This window comes from Pituophis catenifer, unplaced genomic scaffold, assembly GCF_029215685.1.
Source record: "Pituophis catenifer annectens isolate HBS135680 unplaced genomic scaffold, rPitCat1.0.hap2 SCAF_9, whole genome shotgun sequence".
NCBI classification, from domain to species: Eukaryota; Metazoa; Chordata; class Lepidosauria; order Squamata; family Colubridae; genus Pituophis; species Pituophis catenifer.
Window position 1 is genome coordinate 23,985,784 of NW_027256889.1, and position 16,386 is coordinate 24,002,169.

A 16,386-nucleotide genomic window follows, 5' to 3' on the forward strand; every position below is an offset into this window, starting at 1 on the left:
TACCAGTGATGGAATGCAAAAGTTTTAAATAGACAATGAGCATCCTTGGGTTCCAAATTTATTTATGTATATATTTATGTCCTGCCTTTATTAGTTTTACAACTAAGTCAAGGTGGTACTTATCCAATACACCTTACTCCTACCTTCCTCATCACAACCCTGTGAGGTGAATTGGGCTGAGCAAGAGGAACTGGCCCAGCCAGCTTTCATGTCAAGATGAAACTAGCTCACCATCTCCTGATGATTAGCCCCCAAGTCACCAATTGGCTTTCATGGCTAAAGAGAGACTAGAGCTCCCAGTCTCCTGGCTTCTAGCCTAGTGTCTTAGTTACTAGACCAGAGGTCGGCAACTTTAAACACTCAAAGAGCCACAAAGGTCCTAACCAGAAGCCTCCTGTTCAATTCTGGAGCTGACCGGAAGTCCGATTCCGCCACCATAGAGTCTCCTCCTAGCGCGGCATCCTTTTTCCTCTACCTGTCCTAACTGAAAGCCCTATCAATTGTAGAGCCCACCAGCAACAGCGGAGGGATGAAAGAGCCACATGTGGCTCCAGAGCCACGGGTTGCTGACCACTGTACTAGACCAAACTGTTCTCAAACTTCTGAGAAATGGTTCTTTTGATATAGATCAATGATATAGATATAGATATAAGGATGAGTAGTCACCTTCAGGTCTCTTATCTTCTTACTAACCCAATGGAATGTTGGCGAGAAAATTGTGTGAATGAAGATAGATGTGTATTCCATGCCTCGTCTCTGGGATAACTTTCAAAATCCTGAACAGAACAAAATGAAATTTGGTGTTGTGAGACAACAAAAAAGACGGGTGGAGTCTGATTTTGGATTGCAGAGAATCATATTTACAGTGGTGGAATTCATTTTTTTTTACTATCGGTTCTGTGGGTGTGGCTGGGTGGGCGTGGCAGGGGAAGGATACTTCAAAATCCTCATTCCCTCCCCACTCCTGGGGTAAGGATAATGCAAAATCTCCATTCCCACCCCACTCTGGGGCCAGCCAGAGGTGGTATTTGCCGGTTCTCCGAACTACTCAAAATTTCTGCTGCCGGTTCTCCAGAACCTGTCAGAGCCTGCTGAATAACACCCCTGGGCATATGAGTTGAAGCTCACAGTGGTGCTGTTTGCTCCATTCTAAGCCTTCCTTCCTTCCTCCTTCCCAGTCACATGACTCAGAATGGTGTGTCTACAGTCCACCACTTGTGACTCAGAACCAATGTGAAGGGAAAGCGCACACATTGTCAATGCCCATTGCACAGTACTCCTCAAACCTATGACCACAGTTGGGACTGAAATCTCAATCATTAAGCGATGTGATCAATCACATCCAATTTTACAACCATTTTTGTAATGGTCATTCAGTAAATCCAGCTTCCACTTTGGCTTGGCATGTCGGAAGCCCCCCTGGGAAGTCGCAAATGTTGATCCCAGGGTATTGCCATAAATATATGCCAGTTGCTGAGTAGCCAAATTTTGATCATTGATCATCCCAAATTGGGATGCTGCAACAGTCACAAGTGCAAAGACTGCTCATAAATCACACTTTTCAGTATTGTCATAACTTCCAATGGTCACTAACCAATGGTCGTTAATCTAAGACTACCTATATTTTGTTACACTAAAGAATATGCAGAATATGAATATGAATAAAGAATATGAAGGAACGCAGTGGCTCAGTGGCTAAGAGGCTGAGCTTGTCGATCGAAAGGTCGGCAGTTCAGCGGTTCGAATCCCTAGTGCCGTGTAACGGCGTGAGTTCCCGTTACTTGTCCCAGCTTCTGCCAACCTAGCAGTTCGAAAGCACGTAAAAAATGCAAGTAGAAAAATAGGGACCACCTTTGGTGGGAAGGGAACAGCGTTCTGTGCACCTTTGCCGTTGAATCATGCCGGCCACATGACCACGGAGACATCTTCGGACAGCGCTGGCTCTTCGGCTTTGAAACGGAGATGAGCACCGCCCCCTAGAGTCAGGAATGACTAGCACAGATATGTGAGGGGAACCTTTATCTTTTTTAAAGAATATGCAGATGCCTGCCTGAGCAATCACTCTCCAGAAATATAAAACCTCTCTATTTTTAAAGGCTATTTGGTTATTATCAGGCTCCAGATGAGCCCCATTTCCTGATGTGGATGTCTTGATTGCTATGCTTCTCCCTATTCTTCCAACATCTGGAAACCCATTTTCTTTCTTCTCAATCCCCAAAATGTTATTTTGCTGGTTTCCTTGACTCCAGTTCCTTTCGGTCCCTATCCATTTCTCCATCCGAGCGAATGATAAACTGCACCCTCAGTCAATGGGTGGAGGAGAGATGAGGGTAGCATTGCTTGCTCCAATGACAGAATTTCTACTTTCCTTCGGTAGGAACCATCCGGGGACTTTGTGGTGATCCAGGAATCCCTTCCCATGGTATCCGGCATGGTGAAAACGAATTAAGTGTGAATAGCACGGTCTGGTTTAGCTGTGAGCCGGGTTACACTCTCCGGGGCTCACTGCAGAGAATGTGTCAAGCCAACGGATCATGGAGTGGCACTCAGCCAGAATGCGAAGGTGGGTCTGGTCACTAGCTCAGCCTGCAAGCACCTATATGGGGCAAGTTAGATGATTTGGGGTGTTTTATGCTTTCTCGGTTCTTTTTTTCCCCTTTCACCAATATATGTCCATTGTTTCACACATTTGTTTATTTATGGATTGGATTTATGTGGCTGCCGTCTCACAGCAGTGACTCTGGGGAAACTTACAACATTTAAAAACCATACCATAATATTCTTTGTCTTCTTAATCTTTAATGTAAATATGTATGCTGCTTGCATAGAAGCTGGAAGGATGGGTCCATATACGGTGAATTAATGTTAATAATAGTATGCAGTGAGATTATAATTCTTTCAGAGACTTCTAGCTCTCCATCACCTCACCTTCATCAGCCTGGGCTTCCCAGAAGTGTTGGATGCAATATGTGTAGTTAACAACTTGGCATTATAAGAGCTAACATACATTCTTTCTGGAGGGCAAAAAAATTCCAGAAGACTATCTTTTTCCTCCCCCTCCTCCTCCTCCTCCTCCTCCTCCTCCCATGTCTATAACAAACGTTAGATTTGTAGAATGAAGCCACTTTCTCTTCACATTCACATAGTATGTTGTTATCTGCAAAGAGCCTCCATGTGAGCATATTGGTTTTACATTTAGGCACTCCAACTCTCAATTTATTTAGAGTCCTCCAGGTAGTATACGATCCTTCAGCCATATCCTCCTTTAATGTTATTCCTTGCCTGATGGTCTATTTCCTCCATCTTTTAATTCAATTTTGTTCTTGTGTACCCTCAAGAATATTTGTATTTCTTGCCATAAAGCTGTTCCTAGATCTGAGTCGGTGGGTTTGGGACACATGTCCACATATGCCTAGCCTATATACTACCATAGCATATGGCTTAGTATTTTCAATCAAGTTTTAGATTCTTTTTAGAGGCTACACTGACCAGACTGGATTCATGCAATTACTGTTATTTGCTAATGGCAAGTCTGTATAGTACAGCAAATTTCTCCGGAGATTTAAGATATTTGTACTACACCTGCTTAAACAAAGAATTTTGCTATACTCTTCAGGCAACTATCTACCTTACCATTTTGATTAGCCTGAATCTCTGGGAAAGTCACAAACAAACTTGAAAGGTGAAAGTGAGCATGGTTGAATACAGCTCCTACATTTTCCCCCTTTGCAATTCTTTTGCACAGAGATTGTGCTTGTTAAAAATTTGCAGCAAAAAAACAAACAAACAAACAAAAAACCTGGCACCAGGCAAAAAACAAAATAAAAACAAGTCATTATCCAATCATGACCAACATCCCCCCCAAATCTCTCTTTTGATGGTGGTCTAAGTCAAGGGTCTCCAATCTTGGCAACTTTAAGACTGAGGAATTCTGGGAGTTAAAGTCCACAAGTCTTAAAGTTGCCAAGATTGGAGACCCCTGGTCTAAGTGACCATCATCTTTTGTGATTTCAAGCTTGTGACTAGTTGAGAGCTAGACTCACATTAAAATTTCCAAGCTTCCCTTACCATGCTTTCATCTAAGGATGATCAGCAGAGAAGTCCGTAGTCATGGTGACGTTTTTCTTTTCTTAAAAAGAAAACTACTCCATTAAGCCATCTCATGCTAGATAAAGTTACACTTAACATCCCTTAGAAGCCTAATAAACATATATATTCAGATAACTTTTACAGAGAGAACAGAATAGAAAAAGACACCAGGTAATCCAGTGTAATAAAGCTCAGCTGTCTTTTCAGGGGGATTATTGTTACTTCTATATTTTAAATACTTCTGTCAGAGAAGACAGGAAAACAGCACATAGAAAGACCCAAAGAATAGGAGCTTCTCTCTGGTTAATCAGAAGCCAAGCTTTGTAAATTTGCTGGAAATATATTCTGATGCAGCCAATGACGGAAGAGATGTCATAACCTATTATTGTCCTGATGCCCAATAGTTCCTCTGTCGCTACTTCAAATACCTTTCATTTGTTATTTCATTTTATTGATGTGAAAGGGATGGGTCATGTATATCAATCCCAAAATAAATAATTTTATGAAGTTCGGAAAGAGCCAGGAACATGGATCCCAGACAAAACGTTTTAATCACAAGATTATAAATGTAGCGTCATGTATGGGGAATGTTTGGTGTTAGGGACAGAAAGTCATTTACAACTGAAGTGTATTTGACATGCACTAGGATTTGTATCCAAGACCAAGGGATGGGAAGAAAAGATTTGGACAAAGGTGCTGGAACACTAAAGCTCAATTATGGCATGATGTTCTTGGAAGAGAATATAAGAAATGACAAGAGTAACCAATATAGTTTGAAATGAAGATGAGATGCCACATATCTTTTCCATTCCATGAAGTTGACTGGCCCATCCCTGGTCCTGAGATATATTCTCTCCTGCAGAAGGCAATCTCAAAGTGGATTGCCTCCTCTGAGGCTTCCTGCGCATATAATTTTCTTCTCCCAGAAGACAACATCACCATACTTCTCAGCATTTGTTTCCTGAGGCAATTTTCTCCTTGTGTGCTCAAAGGTGGAGAACCTGAGGTCTCAAAGCTGCATGCTGTTCCTTGAAACACTGCGTGAAGCCTCCAGACCTCCTCCAAAATTGGCAGCAAATTGTAACTGTCAGTGTGGCAGATGGGGAAAATTATTACATCAAGTGAACTGAATTTTAATTTAAGGTTGTTGGTTTTTTTTTTTTTTTTTGGTCCTCAATTCACTTACATTTTGAAATGTGGTTCTTCTAGTATACCGTTCAAAAACTAAATGAGTCTCAAACTTCAATTACGCTTCATGCTTTGGTTTTATAGACGAATGCTATAAGCAGATTTGAGTTAGGAGAAAGGAGGGGAGAGGACAAGAGGGAAGGGAAGGGAAGGGAAAGGAAGGGAAGGGAAGGGAAGGGAAGGGAAGGGAAGGGAAGGGAAGGGAAGGGAAGGGAAGGGAGATTTCCAATGCTCCCTGCAGCTTTGCATGTAACAACTCAATGGGGAAACCGGTGGGAAGTCAAAACTGGCTTCTGCTCCACTGTCTTGCTTCAGTGGTTTTTTAACAATTCATTTTATTTTATTAACATTTATAGAGCTGCCAATCTTATATCAAAGTCTGCATGGTTCCCAATCAACAATTAGAACAATATCAATCATAAAACAAAATAATACATACTGTATATTTATTAAAACCATAAACATTAAAAAAAAACCAACACAAAAGTTAAGCTTTTACCTGCATTAAATCCTAGCATCCACAACGGTGTATCCCAGTGCTTGGGGGGGAAACCATGTCTCAAATGCTTTTGGGATGGCTGGGAGAGTAGAGGGCTGCTGGATATCAAGGGGGAGGGGTGTTCCATAGGGCAGGGATTGTCATGGAAAAGGCACACTTCCTAGATCCCATAAGATGTCAGTCTTTAAGGGAAAGAACTACTAGCATGTCCACCCTGTATGATCTGGTAGGACAGATATATGTCCTTAGGGAGACTCAGTCCCAGGGTGAAATCCAGCAGGTTCTGACAGGTTCTGGAGAACCGGTAGTGGAAATTTTGAGTAGTTCAGAGAACTGGCTGGCCCCAGAGCAGGGTGGGAATGGAGATTTTGCAATATCCTTCCCCCAGGAGTGGAGAGGGAATGGGGATTTTGCAGTATCCTTCCCCTGCCACACCCACCAAGCCATGCCTGCCAAGCCACACCACGCCCACCAAGCCACACCCACAGAACCCGTAGTAAAAAAAAAATTGGATTTCACCACTGCCCAGTCCCATAAATAACCTGGCCCTGTGTCCTATTTTAAATTCTGGAACCCTGGAAAGAAATGTGTGAGTTTAAAATCAACCCAGCCTCCTGCAATTTAATCAATGCCTGTTTTCAGTGGCTGAAGTGCCAGGACCAGAATTTGCTCCATACAGTATGATGAAAGTCATCCCAAAAAGCTGCAGAGAACTTTCCAAGGAGCATCATATCCATTGACTTTTTAAAGGCTGCTGTTTCAATCCCCAGGCTTGGAATAGTTACATATCAAGCTCTCTGCTTCAGAGCTTTGTGTACAAAGCATAACCTTTAGATGGACTCTGAAGAACCCTCTTTCCCCAGTGTAATCCCCAGCTGCCCACACATTTCTGTGGCTCACCTCTCTGCCCCAGAGACCAAGACGTAGCAGGCATATGCTTCAGCTCACTCTGGTGAGCATTTGGCAGCAAAAACAGCCATGTTTATTCTCCAGAGGGACTGTTAATTTTAAGTCTTTTTTTTTCTCCGCCTTATAATCATAAAAATTCAGAGGGAATTTCCCCCCCCCAAAGAACCCCAATCAATATTTCAAAGGCCACAAATGGTTTGGAATGAAGCAAGCTAATTAATCGCATTTCATTAGAGCTGTTGCTGTGTTAGCATTTCTGTTTTATGCGACATAAGCTGCCTTGTAACCAGGATCCCCTTACCAGACTGAAGAGTCAGGCTTCGTTTAGCTTTAATTTCCAGCGAGATTTAAAATGAAAATTGGCATTAAAACAAAAACAAGCGAACACACACAGAGAAACCAGAGGAAAGTTTTTTCCCATTTTCCTCTTGGCACCAAACAGGGCTGGAATTGAAGAGCGAAGCCACATCCCGAGAGTTTGTAAAAATAAGTTTGTGATGGGCAAAGGTTCTCTTTTCATGGCCAGGTTTCCATGATGTTTCATTACCTCTGATTCAGGGATGAAATCCAGCAGGTTCCGACAGGTTCTGGAGAACCGGTAGCGGAAATTTTGAGTAGTTCAGAGAACTGGCAAATACCACCTCTGGCTGGCCCCAGAGTGGGGTGGTAATGGAGATTTTGCAATATCCTTCCCCCAGGAGTGGGGAGGGAATGGGGATTTTGCAGTATCCTTGCCTGGAGTGGGGTGGGAATGGAGATTTTGCAATATCCTTCCCCTGCCATGCCCATCAAGCCACGCCCACAGAATCGGTAGTAAAAAAAAATGGATTTCACCACTGCTCTGATTGCAATTGTAAATAAGTTTTTTTCAATAGAAGATGGTATCTGTAGCTCAGAATCCTACAACTGTGGAATCCTTGGTGCTCTCTGAGCTTATTTGTTTTCTTGCAGATGTTTCATTACCCAACTAGATAACATCCTTAGTACTGGTCAGTGGTGGGATGACTGCCCAGTGTACAGAGTGGGGGGGAAAGTGTACAGAGTTTGCAATATGGGATGAGTATGAGCAAACCCAATGCTCATTACCACTGATGATGTTACTTATTTGGGTAATGAAACATCTGTAAACAAACAACCAAGTGTAGAGAACATCAAGCATTTCCACAAATAATTTGTTTATTTAAAACTAAACCATATGGAATTGAACTATGAATAGAGGTAATTATCATATAAATAAGGATGTAATTTAAGATAGAGATATATAGAGATATAACTTTTGTAAATGTTTGTTCTGCTAGAGATACTGATACAGAAAAGCTGCTATTAGTGGAAAAATTTTGTTGTGTTGTCTTTCTATGTTTTTTTTCCCCTCTGTGTTGTACTTTTGTACTGTGTTTTAAATGTTGGAATTTCAATAAATACTGTTTGTTTGTTTTTTTAAAAAAGCTAAACCATTTGAATGGGACACAAATGGGCTATACCAGGGATCTGCAACCTTAAACACTCAAAGAGCCATTTGGACCCATTTCCCACTGAAAAGAAAACACCGGGAGCCACAAAACCTTTCCCGTGCCTGACTATTTCTTGACCAGCCACAAAACTAGCGTATGTAGTTGAATTAAACGTTCTGTTTTCTTCTGAAACCTTTCTTTTCTTGGATTTATCCATGGTTGGCCTACTGGGGGTTGAAAAGCTCAATAAATCGTGTGCCAACGGGTGTCTCACATTGGCGGTTTTGACGCATATTTTGAGTGACAGGGAAACAGCAGAGGGGAGAAAGAGCCACATGCGGCACCAGAGCCACAGGTTGCTGACCCCTGAGCTATACCAAGATCAGCAGGATAATTCCTTGTTTGTTAAATGCCCCAAATTCTGTCTAAACAAGTCTATCATATGTTCTGGGTGACCATTCCCATTCCATTCTTTGAATGTTACCCTTATCCATTCCATCATCCCACCATTTCTCTTGCTTTCCAAGCAAACTGTGAGTGGCTGTTCAAAATGATGTGGAATTGTCAGCTCACAAACAAGGACTTGAAAAGACATTCCACTGCATCTTGTTCCAAAGCTGGATTTCAGCAAAGACATTTTAATCTTTTAAAGGAAAGACTCTTGAGCCATTGATTGAATGGCAAAGAAAACGCTGCAGGGAGCATTCAGACCATTAATTCAGAAGAGGTGTCAGAATAACAGGTTGGATCTTAGGCAAATGAATCTCCAAGGGAAACGGCTGTTTTAGTACATCTATTTAATTGAGGAGATAACAACAAATTCATCTATGCAAATTTATATAGATATAAATTTCTTTTATATGGTTTTTACCCGTTTAAGATCCAGGGCATTTGAAAAACCACATGTTCTGGAGAGGCTGTGCATTTTTATTTTTTTTTTTTGCTTAGGGTTTGGACTAGATGACCTATAAGGTCCCTTCCAACTCTGGTAATCTCTCTGTATTAAGTTTATGGAATAAAAACACATTCATGCAAAATACCAACTTGTATTTTTGTACAAATCTTTCACAATGTTTTATAGCATACACAAAGGAAGAAGAAACCAGTTGAGGAATACAGAATGCAATATTCGATAGGAGATAAGTGTGGCATTTGATTTGTTTATTTTCCAGGACACATTAAAATGCACATTCTACCATATAGTTAGATGGTTTAAACGTGTCCCATAGCTCAATCCTCTTCAGATGTCCATCACACTCCAAATGATGGCTTTTACATCTTGATATGTATATTTAGGACTAGCTGGACATCCGTGCTTTGCTACGAAACTATGTGCTCGGGCTTGATAAATTGACACTTGTAGCCTGAAACTTAACATAGAATGTGTAACTCCGTAGCATCAGAGTGTGTTAATATAATGGAACTGGCAGTTGGAGCAGAGGGGGAGTGGGAGTAGAATGTCCAAGCCTGCAGCATCCATCGGTATTCATCTGGCTAGCATCCTGTCAGTGTGTGAGATAGTTGAGGGGTGTTTAGAAACTCAAACAGTGTTTGCTGTGTGAGCAAGAAGGAGACAGGAAGGAGGCTGGGCATGGCTTAGCTCAACTGTTCTGTAATAAAGCTGCTTGCTGCTGTGAAAGTAAAACTGAAACTGAAACTGAAAGTCCTCTCCTCTGCTTGTGTTTTGCATTTGGAACAGATTTCTTTTCAGGTGGGGAGGGGGAGTAGAACTCCTTAGCAACAGAGTGTGTTAATAATAATATAGGCAATACTAATGTTCTGATGGTCATTTTGAAAAATCCTTTCATAGTGAGCACCTAGAAGCCAAGAGGAATATACATGGTAAATTTCAAGTTTGTAGGCTTTACATTTCTGGAGATTTTGTGATTACGCCGTGAGTGGTTTTCATTTTTATATATATAGATTGTAACTCAAGAAATTAATCCAACCCTCATAACCAAGGGAGCATTTTCAATTCTTCTCCATACTGGGACTCTTCAGATATCCTATAACAGCAACACCCAGTACAGGTAGTCCACGACTTACAACAGTTCATTTAGTGACTGTTGAAAGTTGCAATTACACTGAAAAGTGACTTATGATCATTTTTCATAGTTACAACCAGTGGTAGGATTCAGCCAGTTCGCACCACTTCAGGAGAACTGGTTGTTAACTTTCTGAGCAGTTTGGCAAACTGGTTGTTGGAAGAAATCATTAGGGCAGAGAACCGGTTGTTGAATTACTTGAATCCCACCACTGGTTACAACCTTGGTAGCTTCCCCATGATCATGTGATCAAAATTCAGATGCTTGGCAGCTAGTTCATACTTATGACCGTTGCTATGCCCCAAGGTCATGCGATCATCTTTTGCAACCTTTTGACGAGCAAAGTCAATGGGGAAGCCAGATTCACTTAACAACCGGGTGACTAACTTATCAACTGCAATGATTCACTTAACAACTGTGGCAAGGAAGGTCGTAAAATGGGACAAAACTCACTTAACAAATGTCTCGCTTAACAACAGAAATTTTGAGCTCAATTGTGGTCGTAAGTGGTCTGTATGGGACTTCCAGACATGTTCTAAAAGGAAATGTACTCTGATGCCTTTCTCCATTTGCTTTTAGCTATGGTACTGAATTGTCCTAGCAAGCTTTGTTCCCTGCGTAATCTTTCCATGACATTGTCTTCACCTGAATTAGAATTAAGTCACTCTTAGCTGTACCAGAGTTAAAGTCATGTTCTTCCCCAACACACATGTGCACACCTTAATTATTAACAATGTTCAAAGGTAATAAACTCATTACCTTGATGAGAAGTTAGAAGATTGCAGTGACTTGAAACAAAGGCATTACAATAGAAAGAGGGTTGGCAATGGCGATAGTCCGGGGCTCAGCAACCTGCGGCTCTGGAGCCGCATGTGGCTCTTTCACCCCTCTGCTGTGGCTCCCTGTCACTCAAAATATGCATCACAACCACCAATGTGTGACACCCGTCAGCACACGATTTATTGAGCTTTTCAACCCCCGGTAGGCCAACCATGGATAAATCCAAGAAAAGAAAAAGTTTCAGAAGAAAACAGAAGGTTTGATTCAACTAGTTTTGTGGCCGCTCAAGAAATAGTCAGGCACGGGAAGGGTTTTGTGGCTCCTGGTGTTTTCTTTTCTGTGGGAAATGGGTCCAAATGGCTCTTTGAGTGGTTAAGGTTGCAGACCCCTGCGATAGTCAATGACATGGTGGTATAATTTTCTGTCAGCTCAAGTATATGTGAACAGCAGCTCAGCAGGGTTCACCACTATGCCTTGGTGCAAAGCCCTTGCTTTACGCTTGAGGGCTCTATCTTCAGCCTTTAGTTTTAGAGAAGTAGAATCAGAATGCGATCTTCTTCTGCCCAACATCTTGGATAAAGCCGCTGGGCGAGATCATCCGTGGTTTCGCGGTGAAGTACCATCTGTACACTGACGACACCCAGCTGTACATCTCCACCCCGGACCACCCCAACGATGCCCTTGAAGTGATGTCCCAGTGCCTGGAGGCCGTACGGATCTGGATGGGGAGAAACAGGCTCAGACTCAACCCATCCAAGACCGAGTGGCTGTGGTTTCCGACGTCCCGATATAGTCAGCTGGCGCCATCGCTGGCTATTGGGGGCGAATCATTGGCCACCACGGAAAGGGCTCGTAACTTGGGCGTCCTCCTGGACTCACGGCTGTCTTTAGAAGAGCACTTGACGGCCGTGACCGGGAGGATTGTTCATCAGGTTCGCCTGATTCGCCAGTTGCGTCCCTTTCTAGATCGGGACTCATTATGCACAGTCACTCATGCCCTCGTCACCTCTCGTCTGGACTATTGTAATGCTCTCTACATGGGGCTCCCCTTAAGGTGCACCCGGAGGCTCCAGCTGGCGCAGAGTGCGGCCGCGCGGGTGGTTATGGGAGCAACATGGAGCTCCCATGTAACACCTCTCCTGCGCGAGCTGCACTGGCTCCCGGTGGTCTTCCGGGTGCACTTCAAGGTTTTGGTTACCACCTTTAAAGCGCTCCATGGCTTAGGACCTAGTTACTTACGGGACCGCCTACTATCATTAACAGCCTCCCACCGACCAGTACGCTCCCACAGAGAGGGGCTCCTCCAGGTGCCGTCAGCCAAACAATGTCGTCTGTCGGCCCCTAGGGGGAGAGCCTTCTCTGTGGGGGCACCGACGATCTGGAATGAGCTCCCCCCCAGAGATACGGAGGATTCCGGATCTTCGCACCTTCCGCCGTGAGCTGAAGACGCTTTTATTTCATCAAGCTGGCCTCGCCTAAATCTTCTCCCTTTTAAGTGTAAATTTTAAATTTTTAATGTATTTTAAAATATGGGTATTTTAAATTATGGGTATTAATTCAGCCAAATTTATTTAATTCATTTTATTCGATTTTAAATTTTGTATATCTATGTGTTTTATTTTATGGCTGTGCACCGCCCTGAGTCCTTCGGGAGTAGGGCGGTATAGAAATTCAATAAAATAAAAATAAAATAAATAAAATAAATAAATAAATGTTGCAAGTCCCAATGGAAAGCACAGATACACCCATCAGATCTCTCTAACTCTGCATTGATATCTGCACGTTAATGCAAATGCTTCATAGCCACATATATTGTTGCACTCTTTTGACTGAAGCTTCATTTGTTAATTATTGGTTGCAGTGATATCATGTGGGAACCCTGGGACGCCCAGCAACTCAAGGGTATTATTCAATGACGGCCTGGTGTTCTCCAGCTCCATCATATACAAGTGTCGCGATGGCTATTATTCCACAGGTGTGCTCAGCAGGCATTGTACTGTCAATGGAACCTGGACCGGGAGTACCCCAGAATGCACAGGTGAGTTGGTCAAAGGAAGATGTTAGCTGTTGTGGTCCGCCAGCAGTCTGCAGAGCTGGCAGCGGAGTCAGACAGTGAGGAGGCTGGGGAGGAACATGGGCCAGTCCAGGAGTCTGGGGAAGGCCTGGATGAGGGCTTTGCATCAGAGACAGAGATGGGGCCAGGGCCATCTGGGAGTGATGTGCAGACTCTGGAGCCCCCAGAGTCAAACAGCAGAGAGGCAAAGGAACAGGAAGAGCCTGTTCCTAGTGCATGCATGCGCAGAGCTGCCAGAAGGCAAGAGCAGCTAAAGCAAAAGGGATGACTCGTGAGATGATTGGCCCCTCCCATAAGTTTTAAAAGAGCAGCAAAGGCTCTTGGGTTCTTTGTAGGAAAGCAAGATTGCTAACTCTGTTTCCAGTCGGCATCTCTTGTTTCTGAACTTTGTGGGGCTTTGCCAAGAAAGGCCTTTGGCAGGGTGCCAAAGAAGGTAAAGGTTTGTGATAAGCCCAAAGGACTTTTTCTGAAGGACTTGTTTTGGAATTAATTTGGACTAAGCTGGGAATGAAGTAATTCTCAGCTGTTATAATAAAATAGTTTTGTTTGGGACTAATTGTGTCTTGTAATGACTAAGTGAGCCTAGATCACAATAGTTAGCAATGATTAAACTCATTTCTACAACTTGATGCTTTCTAGATGTACTTCGACCAACAGCTAAGAATTACAAGAACTGCAGGGCATGATAATAAGGAATGCTGAAATGCTACCTTGCTGTTTAATTTTAGTTTATTCTTCATCAATATTCTTACTTACTTACTTACTCATGCTCTGCTCCAAAATCACTGAGTTCTTTCTTTCTTTCTTTTTATTTGTTACATCTACACTTTTATCCTGTTATTGCTGTTTAGAACTTTTAAATTGCTGCTTAGGTTTGTTCCCAGTGGTGGAACGTAAAGTTATTAAATAAATAAGGTGCATCCCTGGATTGGCATATCCCAATGGGGCTTTTGATATAGAAATGTTACATCCACCCGTCCTTCAAGGAGCTGAGTTCTCCATCCTGCAGTTTCCGTATGAGTCACTGTTCTGAAGAGGATACCTTTGAGCAATTTTAGTGCAGATTATGCAGAGGTTATTGAGAAAAAGGCAATTTTGGGGCAAGGTTGGCAAGGAGATACATTGGAGAAACCCTTCCCTTGAGAGATACCCAGCTTAATTAAGTATGCCATGGAGGATACAAAATGTCTGATGGATTCACTGTTGATAATGTTGGGGCTGTGTTCAGGTCAGAATGGCACTCACTACCTGTTGTACACTGTTTTAAGAAATGCTCTGGTCCATCATAACCCATGCTGAGTAGAACATCTGGTGAGAGGACCAAGGATAAGATTTTAATTGCCTTGTTTCCAAACAAATTTGGTTAGTGGGACAAGGACAAGGAATAAAGGAAGATAGTTTGAGCCAATAGTTGAGCATGGCCAACCACACTCTAGTCTCCATTTTCATGAAGCCTATCTAAACCACAAAGTGTCAGTAAAGACACTTGAAGGACATTTCTTTAAAGTTTGGATTGTATACATTCTAGTGGTGTGAAACTGGAAAAGGGACCCAGTTGGACGTAATAGAGAAACTATGCTAATATCTTGGCATCAAATAATTTGAGAACTATAGGTGTATAATAGCCATTTCTTGCCTTAAAGTATTTAACAATGTCAGACGAATTCCTCTGTGCATTTTCAGCAATGTAGTTCCCATGGAGCTTCCAATTTGACAGTAGAATTATGAACAATCCTGTTATTTTATTCCTGTGGCTATATATGTTCCACAAAAAGATTCTTGAGGCCTTTGGCATCTTGAGACCATGATATTAGCTTTCTGATAATTGTGTTCTGGTTGGTATTCCTGGCAATATTTGTTGTGGTCCGCCAGCAGCCCGCCGAGCTAGCAGCGGAGTCAAACAGTGAGGAGGCTGGGGAGGAACATGGGCCAGTCCTGGAGTCTGAGGAAGGCTCGGATGAGGGCTTTGTGTTGGAGCCAGAGATGGGGCCAGGACCATCTGGAAGTTATGTGTGGACCCCAGAGCCTCCAGAGTCGGATATCAGAGAGGCAGAGGAACAGGAGGAGCCTGTCCTAATGCGCGCATGTACAGAGCTGTCAGAAGGCAAGAACAGTTAAAACAAAAGGGACGACTTGGGAGTAAGGCCTGGAGATGATTTGCCCCTCCCATAAGGCTTAAAAGAGGAGCAAAGGCACATGGGCCCTTTGCAGGAAAGCAACATTGTTAATTCTGTTCCCAGTCGGCATCTCTGTTTGATTCTGGACTCCGTGTGGCTTTGCCAAGTAGGTCTTAGGCATCGTGTCAAGGGAGATAAAGGTTGGTGATTATCCCGTAGGACTTCTCCCAAAAGACTTTTTGCAACTAATTGGGACTCAGCTGTGAATGAACGTAATTCACAGCTGTTGCAATAAAAGAGGTTTTTGGGACTACTCGTGTGTTTTAATGACTCAGGAAGCTGAGGTTACAACAATACTATGCTAGGTGATTTTCAAGACCAACAAACATTATTGAACATATCCCTGGATCACCTGCATAGAATACAACAGAAATATCTCTTCAGGGAGAGAGAATTCACATTGTGGAGAGGTCCCATTATGAAATTAATGTATAAAGTGAATAGGAGTGAGATTAATATGCAGCTTTGTTTAACACATTTCTTGGTTTCAATAACATTGGGTAAAATGGCCTTGGTGGCTACAACTTTCTTTGAGTAACGTGCCTTCATGTAGCATAGATATTAGATAAAGTCAATGCTGGTTGGTCAAGGAAGCTTGTACCTTTTCCCATAGTTTAACTTAGAAGATAGCAGCAAATTCTGCTTTGAAATCTCTAAAAGCAAAATAAAGAGAGGTTGTGTTGAAGAAGTATTTCTCCAATACGATGCTCAAATGTAAGGCACTGATCAATAACGGATCAACTAGCCTGCTCCTTTGTCAGCAAGTTTTCTTGTTCCAGCCAATCCTAAAATTTCCATTGTAGATGTCCTGCATCGAGCTTGCTGGCTGTGTTAAGAGGGCTAATAATTAACAAGATAATCTATTTCCCCCTTGTAACCAGAATTGAATTTTTGCAAGGAGGAGATAATAGCCACTCACAGATCAGAATTATGAGGGAATTTCTGTGTTTTTTAACTCCTGTAAATCACAGTTGAAATCACGAATCCCTTCCCCCAATTTTGCAGGTAGTAAAAAGACTTGAAATATTTCCATTTGAAAAGGGACCCGGTGCAGAGCTAGCCATCACATTATTTAGGAATTAGATGGCTAGTTACTCCCTGCTGTCATTAAGTTTCACTATGGGAGAATATGTCTTGAACTTGAGGGCTGTTGTAAGAATTTGCTTAGCTACTA

At 42.5% G+C, this 16,386-nt stretch overlaps 1 protein-coding gene across 1 annotated transcript in view; it reads left to right on the forward strand.

The window, feature by feature from the left end:
• The window catches only part of CSMD2 (CUB and Sushi multiple domains 2), an 819,526-nt gene that overhangs the window by 781,817 nt on the left and 21,323 nt on the right, over positions 1-16,386 (forward strand). Inside the window, exons 57-58 of the mRNA XM_070950069.1 lie at positions 2,378-2,563; positions 12,823-12,999. Of these exons, the coding sequence (XP_070806170.1) occupies positions 2,378-2,563; positions 12,823-12,999 (363 nt within the window). The remainder of the gene's footprint in view (positions 1-2,377; positions 2,564-12,822; positions 13,000-16,386) is intronic.